At 39.1% G+C, this 9,484-nt stretch overlaps 1 protein-coding gene across 4 annotated transcripts in view; it reads right to left on the minus strand.

Moving 5' to 3' along the window:
• Positions 1-9,484, minus strand: part of SH3D19 (SH3 domain containing 19) — a 105,938-nt gene that overhangs the window by 30,589 nt on the left and 65,865 nt on the right. For all 4 annotated transcript variants that reach the window (XM_014543870.1, XM_014543869.1, XM_014543872.1 and 1 more), the window contains exons 7-8: positions 3,965-4,072; positions 1,601-1,713 (exon numbers count right to left, since the gene is read on the minus strand). In XM_014543870.1, the coding sequence (XP_014399356.1) occupies positions 1,601-1,713; positions 3,965-4,072 (221 nt within the window). The remainder of the gene's footprint in view (positions 1-1,600; positions 1,714-3,964; positions 4,073-9,484) is intronic.

Genomic DNA, 9,484 nt, shown 5'->3' on the forward strand with positions numbered 1-9,484 from the left:
AAGGAGTTCTTACCATTTGCAACAGCATGGATGGAACTGGAGAGCATTATGCTAAGTGAAATAAGCCAGTCAGAGAAAGATAAATATCACACAATCTCACTCATTTATGGAATATAATGAGTAACATTCTGGCTTTTGATGTGATGTGTGTGGATAGGCATTTTAGTTCCTGGAGAAGTTGTTTTGTCTGCTGTACTGATGGCTTAGTTTACTCTAACTTCCTTTTCTTGTTTTTCTAAAATGCAGGAGTTGCTTTGTGGACTGCTTAACACCAAATGTAATACCTCGTGCTTTAATAGAGCTTTATGGCTTACAAAGCCCATGACTTAAATGAATGATATGTATGCCTACTCATTATTCTCTCACTCTCTTTTATAATCCTTTAGAGCAGATGCTGTAACCTTCTCAGATACTTTCTCCTTTGTGGAAATTTTGGACTTTCCTATTCAACAATAGTATGGTAGGGGCCCTATCATCCTCTTTTGGAATTTTTTGGCCCAGTTTTAATAAAAATTTATTAAAATGTAAGTGATCACTTTGAAAATGCAAGTGATCACTAAATTTCAATTCAGCCTACAGAAAAATCTCATTAACTTGATCTTGGCTAATTCAATTTAATGTCTTCTTCCAAGATATTTCTCTTCAACTAGATGATTAGATAGTTTGCATGTAAAATAAGCATAGTTAATACACAATGCAAAACTATTATGAAATTTGAACTGAAAATTTGTTTCACAGACTTTAAAAACTGGTTCCTTTTGAAACAAACCTTAAAGATTATCTATTATATGGGAATTTCAAAAAGTATAGGGAAATTGTATTAAGGTTGAAGGGAAAAAAGTATGTTTAAAATTCTTGGCCCACAATTTGTTAAGAAGCACATGGTAAAGCACTATTTTTTAAAATTTAAAAATAGTTCTCCCCTAAATTTCAGAGTAACAAATTTTTATGGTAATTATCTTAAAATTATGTCACTAATTGATATTTTAAATAAAAATTGATCATTGAAATAAATCTATTTCCACAAATAGTACAGGTTTTTAGAGATTTTTCATAACTTCCTCATTATTAGGGCCATTTAAAAGAAATGGCTGATCAAAAAATAGCCCCAGAGTCATAGAAGCTTGAACATACTGTTGAACCTCAGAGGGAAGGCAGGGGAGGGTGAATGGGAAGAGATCAACCAATGAACTTGTATACATAAAACATAACCCATGGACACAGACAATTGGGTGGTGAGGGGTGGGCGGGGGTGGGAACAGAAGCGGGCTGGAAGAGGTTAATGGGGGGGAAAGGAGGAAATATGTAATACTTTCAACCATAAAGGTAAAAAAAAAGATGACTAGACAATGAAAGAAAGGAGGCCATTATATAGGTATAGGACAAATTATTTTATGATGAAGTACAATGAATTGGCCTAATTCTTTTGTTCTACAGGGGTTTGTAAAATATAAAGTATCACATTAAAATAAGTACATGGGATTTAGAACCCGATTTGTAATAAGATATTTTTTAATCTGACCAGTAAAATAATTTGCACATATTTAAATTAGCGCATCAGTTGGTCTTCAACCTACAACACTCTATAACGACCACTTACCAAGTCTCTAGTTCTGTCAACATTACTGGGTTTTCCAGATACTGTACTGTAAGTGTTTCCAATAGGCTTTTCAATAGGGAGAGGAGGTGGGCTTTGTGGATCCTCATGTAAACCTGGAAAAATAGCAGTAATTCATCAATAATTTCTGGTCTTTGGGGATTCAAAAGAATGAAATGACTGCAGCTCGATTCCTTAGGAAAATGGCTACTGTAAAAGAGCCACACAAAGATGGATAGCTAGCCAAGCAAGTGAGAAAGAACTCCCAGCAAACTTCAGAAAACTGATGGGTTAGTAGACATTAGTTACGAAATATTTTATAGAGAGTAAAAATAATGCTAAATCATTATGACAGCAGCCAACATTTTTGAGAACTTTCTATGTGCCAGGCATTAAGTTAAGGTACTTTATTCACATACATTTCTCCAACTAACATCTATCTATGCACTAGATCTGTGCACTCCACTAGCTAGTAGTTATATGTGGTGATTTAAACGTAATTCTTACTTACTTAAAATTAAATAAAATTAAGATTTCAGTTCCTCAGTTACACTAGCCACATTTTAAGTACTCAATAGCCGCATATGGTTAGTGGCTACCATATTGTACAGCACAGATCTGGAATATTTCCATCTTTGAAGAAAGACCTATTGGACAGCACTACACTAAATAATATCCTACCCGTTTTTCAGATGAAGAAACTGAAACTGAGAAGATAATATATGAGCCACCCAAGGTTTTAATGCTAGTAATTGTCAGAACCAGGGTTTTGAACTCAAAAGGCTATGCTCATTGTAATAGGCATGCTGCTTCTTAACAGGTGGGGTAGTCAACCTTCCCCCATCCAAATCATTAAATGTGTTTTGTAATCCATTAGCTCCAGATTAATGGGCATAACTGCCCCCTCAATTTAACAAATAATATCCTTACAGCCAAACTACATCCTTACCTCCGTCATCGTGGACTCCCAACTTATTTTAAAAAGAAGAAAACAAAGATGACCAGATTTAATTAGTGACAACTAATTAAAATCTGTGTGCAAAAACACATGGAGAGGGGATGATTGCAACACACAAAGGAGGCTAAAACCATCTTTTACCCATGGCGTAGGCATTTAAAGGAGGTGGGAGGTTTTCCCATTCTTTCAAAAGACACTCTGCCTCCATTTCACAGGAAAAACCTGTAGCAAGAGGATGATCTGTCAGGTTCCTATTTATCCAGAGACAGGAAAACACTCAAAAGGAGGAAAACACCCAGGCCAACTACCAGACAAACAATGATTTAGAGATAAGTGTTCTCAGTGAGAGACAGTGCTGCTCTGGGAATTAAGACACAGGAACATTCCAACTCAGTCACCATCTGGAAGCCTTTCTCTGTGCTGCAGTTACCTTATTCTTAACAAGGAAGTAATGAATTATTTAGGATATGATATTGTTGTGACAAACAATTACAGGTACAAAGTAGTAACAATATGCAAGGAGAGAGGAGTCAGCTGACTGGCAGGAAGGGACATAGGAGGGGGTATGTGGGGAGATGGAGATTTCCAATTTCAAATAATGTGGTCAGCAGAAGTCTCAAAGAGAAAAGTGGCATTTGAGCAAAGACCCGAAGGAATGGTAAAGAGGGGAGCCATGCAGATATCTGGGAAAAGAACATCCTAGTCAGAAGGAACAGGTCCCCAGGGGAAGGAGCTGACAGGTTCAAAGAAGAGCCAGGGGTTTTGCACCACAAAGCTATTCCTTCCTTCACTTGTCCATTCCAAGTTCTTCAGACACCAAAAGTCTTACTTTTCTTCCTCCTTGGCATATATGCATTGCTTGATAATTGTAATGATAAAATTCTTGGGAAATAACTCTCTGGAACCTGGCACTTCAGTTCTCTCATATATAGTTTCTGGAGCTTTGTCAGGATAATAAGTAAAGGTGCTTCCTCAATATACCCGTTTCAGGATTTCAGAACTATTAGTCCAATTTATAAGGGTGCTGACTGGAGTAATATACTTCCTATATATAATGGGGTAATATGCTCTCTATGATAGACATATATAACTTCATTTGCTATCAGTTTCAATTCCTTTCCTACCATATCTTTACCAGAGGCACCAGAGGATATTACAATTATTCTGAGTTTTAGTCTCCCTCTATTCTCTCTACTTAAAGACATTGTTAAAGAGAAATAAAATCCAAATTTACTGTACTAATTGTCTAAAGAATTGTAAAAAGCCCACCAACTTGCTTTTAAATGTCCTAGACTACAAATGATAATAAATGGCTGATCACACATACTTTCAAAGCAGACATTGATAAAAGAGCATGTGTTATCCCCAGGCTCTTGGACAGCAAATAAAGAAGGCAGAGAAGTGCTTACATTTTCCTGGTTTGGCTGGAATTCGAATCACAGTGGGCTTTCTGGTGGGTGCTGGTTGAACTGCTGGTTCTTTTGTTGGTTCTGTCTTTGTGGGGACCTGGAAGGGATCTAATGAAAAACACAGTTTATTTTGCATGTTTTAGTTAACATGGACTCAAACAAAAAATCTCATTCATAATTAAAGAGTCATATTTTTCATGCCCCAGGGAAAACTATTCATGGATAAACAAAATCTCAGTTTGCAGAGACAAAAACAAAGTCGGAGCTCATGAAAGGAAATAACTTGATGCTCTGTAAATAATTCATATGGCTTTTCTTCCTCTCTGATGAGAGGGATCCAGGACAATCTTGAATTATGTAGAAGCTATCTTTCATGGGAGTGCAATCATTTCATAAGTGTCTGCCTGAAAATGAGGGGCAAGTGAACCGAAGAACCAATTTTCCCTCTAATGTGAAGCCTCCCAGGCCCCCAGGAAGAAAAGACCTCCGCTCCCCACACGCCTGTGCCTGTGGAAAACTTACCCACATGCCTAGCACATGGTGGGTGCTCAGCAGAGTCTTAGATTTTAATACTTTAGTAAAATGACACTTCAGTAAAATGAAAATGAAAAACATTTTATCCTGAAAATAAGACATCCCCTTTCAAATATATCATTTCGGGGTAAGGATACATGACTTGGCATTTCTCTATCTTAACTGATTCATTTAAAATAGATAGTATATGCCCTGGCTGGTGTAACTCAGTGGATAGAGTATCAGCCCAGCACCTAAGGGTTGTGGGTTCGATTCCTGGTCAAGGGCACATACTTGTGTTACAGGTTCAATCCCCTGCACCTGATGGTGTGCATGCAGGAGGCATCCAATGTCTCTCTCCCTTTCTTTCTTTCTTTCTTTTCTCTCTCTCCTCTCTCCCCCCCCTCCTCTCATCTCTCACTTTCTTTCTCTCTGTCCCTCCCTCCTCCTATCTCTAAAAATCAATGGAAAAAATATCCTTGGGTGAAGATTACCAAAGATAAATAAATAGGCAGTATATGCTTAGAAAAAGTATTTTTTTTAAAAACATAACCACCGAACTTTTTTCCTGAAAGGAATATTCTTTTTTTCTTTAATGTCAATGTTCTTTTCAGTAGTTTGGAAAAGTGACCATAAAATTTTTTGAAGATGAGAAATCTAAAAATAATTAGATTAGCAAATATAAAATAAAATGCTGTATAACTGATACTCAACACTGCACACAGGATCTTACGAGGCCACCTCTGCCTTTATTTAAGAGGCAGAATTAGTATAAGCTGTAATTCTGCACCTGCTCTATGAATATTTGCCTTAGGGAGACACTCCCTGTAAAACAATGCACCCCAGAGCTCCTGTGATGAACAGGACTCATGTTCTGCCCATTATGAGCTGCAGTTCAAGAAGCACCTTTTGCTGACCAGCTTTTTGCAAGATATGTGAAGAGCTGAGCTCAGAATAAGAAGGCCCTTCAGCTCCCTGACACTTCTCCTTGTCTTCCACCCAGTTCGCAGGCAATCCTGCCATCCTATACCCTCCAAGGATATCACTCACTTGCTCACCTATGTATGTCTGCCATGTGCCAGTAACAGTGCTGGGTGGGGAGATACAAGAGTAAAATACAATCCTATTTTAAGTTTATTATCTACCACCTAAGAAGGGCCTCCAGATGGTATGCTAGGTAAAATTATTATTAGATTACTGAGAAAAAAAAATTAGATGACCCCTCTGTGAAACCCTGTCTATCAGTTCACAAATGAGGCGAGTCTTATCTAAGTTCAAAAAAACCAACTGAAGATTATCAAAACATCAAACTTTTTAAAAAGGCTCTTGTAACAATGTAACTTTCTTTCACTGTAACCTATGTCCCCAAAAAATAAACAAAGGTCCTTCTTTTAGGCCTAACCAAATTCTTTAATCCTTACTTTGTTATAGCATTATTTTCTACTTCAAAAGTAATATTTATTGTAAAAATGGGAAACATATGACAGAAAATCTCCTGTAATCCTATTCCTCTGGGAGTAATTATTATCTAAGATGTGGTGTATCTGTCTATAATTTTTTTCTATAGTACATGTATTATTATCTAGGTATTTTGCAAAACAAAAACAGGATAATTTTATATCCATTTCTTTGTAGTTTGCTTTTCTATCTTTCTTATTCAGTATTGGTTGGGCGCCTGCTACACATCAAACAAGCTAGATGCTGGGAATACTTCAGTGAACAAAGCAAAGAACTTTGCCCTCATGGTACTTTTACTGCAGCAAGGAGATGGAAACAGTAAACAATAAATATAATAGATAAGTAGTTCATGGGGTATATTGGAAGGCAAGAGGTACTACTGAAAAAGGAAAAAGTAGAGCAAGGTGAGGCACTTCAGGTGTGGGTAGAGGGACACAGATTGTAGCATGAAACCGGAGGGTGAAGTTGGGGAGGGTGCCATGACCGTATTTCCAACAACTGGATTTTACATATTCTAATAGTTCTTCCAACTTGAATAATATACATTGGTCTTTAAGAAACAGCAGTACCACTGGATAAAAAGAGGTAGATACCCCTGTATTAATGCCCACTATTGCAAATATTACCTAAATCTGAACTCTCTGAATAGTTCATTTATTCTGAGTAACCCTAGCTAAAACAAAAGAATTTGAAGAGCCCATGTAATCTTGGCATTTTATTCAAATACAAAAACACACTATCTTTCCTCTGTGTGTATTTTTCCTTTCTGTTCTTCTTTCTCCCCTGCCTTTGCCTCTGCTCTGCCAACGTGACCCTTGTTGACACCCAGTGAGCTCTAAGGAGCCACCTTCCTCCCCCAGCTGCTGTAGGCTTGACTGTCCAGGAACTTGTCCGTCCTCCCTCTCCCAATCTTGGTTGTAACATACCATTCCCTCAGGGCTCTGTTGTCTGCTGTGCCAGTAACAGTGCTGGGTGGGGAGATATAAGAGTAAAGTACAATCCTATTTTAAGTTTATTATCTACCACCTAAGAAAGGCCCCCAGGGAAAAGGACCAAAAAAATCAAGAGAAGGGTTAAGGCTGATAATTGTTCATTGTGTTTTACCTTTCAAGTGGCATTTCTTCTCTAAAGGCTGCTATTGGTACCTGTAATCTGCTGGTTATTAACACAGTGGAATCTTGGTTCTCAAACTTAATTTGTTCCAGAAGGCTGTTCGAGAAGTGATTTTTTCGAAAAGCTAATCATTTTTTTCACTTCTCTCTATATAAAAGCCTAAGCGACCAAACAACCAAACGAGCGGTTGACCAGTCACTATGACGCGCACTGACCACCAGGGAACAGATGCTCAATGCACAGGATTGGGCTCCCTCCTGTCTGGATTAGGCCTGCGAGGATTGGGCCCAAACCGGCTATCCAACATCCCGAGAGGGGTCCTGCATTGCGAGAGGGCGAAGGCTAGGCTGAGGAACTCCACTGGTGTATGAATCCGTGCACCGGGCCTCTAGTTAGAAACAAAGTAAATTGAGTTAATCCATTCTAGGCCTCCAAATGATTCCATTTTAATCTTTCCAAATTGCCTGTGACCCTTGTTTCATGAGCACTTTCACATCCTTAGCAACATCAGCACTCTTGATGGACCCTTTATGTTTTAAAATTGTGCTAATCGCCCAGTTGTGGTGGCTCAGTGGATTAAGCTTCTTCCCATGGACCAAGAGGTCCCAGGTTCTATTGGTTCCAGGTTCTATTCCCAGTCAGGCAGGTTGCGGGCTCAATCCCCAGTAGGGGCATGCAGGAGGCAGTGGAGCAGTGGTTCTCTCTCATTGATGTTTCTATCTCTCCCTCTCCCTTCCTCTATGAAAATCAATAAAAATATTTTTAAAAAATCATGCTAATCATCGATTTTGCCATGCCATACTTGGTAGCTAGATCAGGCACATGAACACCTCTATCATACTTTGCAATTATTTCTTTTTAAAGCTTTATCATTATTCACTTTGCTGCTATCATTAACCTTCTTAGGACCTATGGTGAATTACTGTATATATTTAATAATAAACAGCAACAAAAGCAAAAAACCACAAAAATATTCACAGCACAATTTCCTGATATGTTAACAATGTGAGGTTTAGCAGTAAACTGACTCATACTCGCTCATTATCTCCTTTGTCACCTGAGAGATGCATGACTGATTGTAAAGGTATCAGCATGAAAGGCCTGTCAGGTCAAGAAGTTTTGTTCAATAACCAAGATGTTTTTCTGTGAACAACTTGGTTGAGAACTGAATTGTTTGAGATAAGGGATGTTTGAGAATAGAGGTTTGACTGTATAGGTTTTTAGTTGATGATTTGGGGGGAGGTGTGTGGAGGGAAAAGCATGGAATAACTTCAGTTGTTTCCCAACTCAGACCAAATTCTGGGCCAGTATACCACCTACACACAGTCTCTCAAATTCCAGGAGTGAGGGCATTGAACAAGGGGGCAGGGGAAGGAGAAAAGAGGCAATCACTGCCCTTACAGGACTGGACACAAGGGGGAACCAAAGGGGGTTAATTTTGGAGGACTAATGCCCCACCCCAAGTCCCACACACTGCAGCAGATCTCACTATTGCATTAAAGGGGTCCAGGCATTATTTTTAAACCTAAAGGATTTAAATTTAAGTAGCAACGATGCAACTTCAATACAAAATATTCAAAGTCTCCTAGCCACCCACTCTTTTTTGTATTTATTTATTTTTATTTCAAAGAGGAAGGGAGAGGGAGAGGGAGAGAGAGAGAGAGAGAGAGAGAGAGAAAGATCAATAATGAGAGAGAATCATCAATCAGCTGCCCTCTGCATGGCCCCCACTAGGGATCGATCCTGCAACTTGGGCATGTGCCCTGACCGGGAATTGAAGCATGACCTCTCGGTTCATAAGTCAATGCTAAACCACTGAGCCACACTGGCCAGGCTGGTCTTTATTTTTAATATCATTAGCTGCTCTTTAAGAATTAGCACTCAGATAACAGGTAATTATTCTACTATACATGCCTTTTTCATAAAGTGGAGCAAGGAAGCCTTAGTGTTCCAGCCCTGCGGGCTGTTTGGCAGGAGTGGGCTGGTTTAATGATCTACTTCAGCTGTGCTCACTGAGTCAGTGAGCTCGGCATCTGCCTCTTTGTCTGCATGCTGTCCTGGGCTGTAATCCAGACCAGGTGTGCAGATTCGTGGGGAGGACAAGCAGCGTCACTTCAATGAGAAGGTGGAGCCAGAGGCCTGTTTTTCATCTTGATGATGGTGTGCAAGTCTCTCTCTAGTTACCCAGTATGAAGTTTACTCTTTATCTTCTTTTCTTTTCCCCTTCCCTTTTCTTTTCCCCTTCCCTTTTCTTTTTTTCTTTCCTTCTTTCCTTCTTTCCTTCTTTCCTTCCGGGGAGGACAAGCGTCACTTCAATGAGAAGGTGGAGCCAGAGGCCTGTTTTTCATCTTGATGATGGTGTGCAAGTCTCTCTCTAGTTACCCCCCATGAAGTTTACTCTTTATCTTCTTTTCTTTTCCCCTTCCCTTTTCTTTT

The sequence above is a fragment of the Myotis brandtii genome, unplaced genomic scaffold, assembly GCF_000412655.1.
Source record: "Myotis brandtii unplaced genomic scaffold, ASM41265v1 scaffold34, whole genome shotgun sequence".
Lineage (NCBI taxonomy): Eukaryota > Metazoa > Chordata > Mammalia > Chiroptera > Vespertilionidae > Myotis > Myotis brandtii.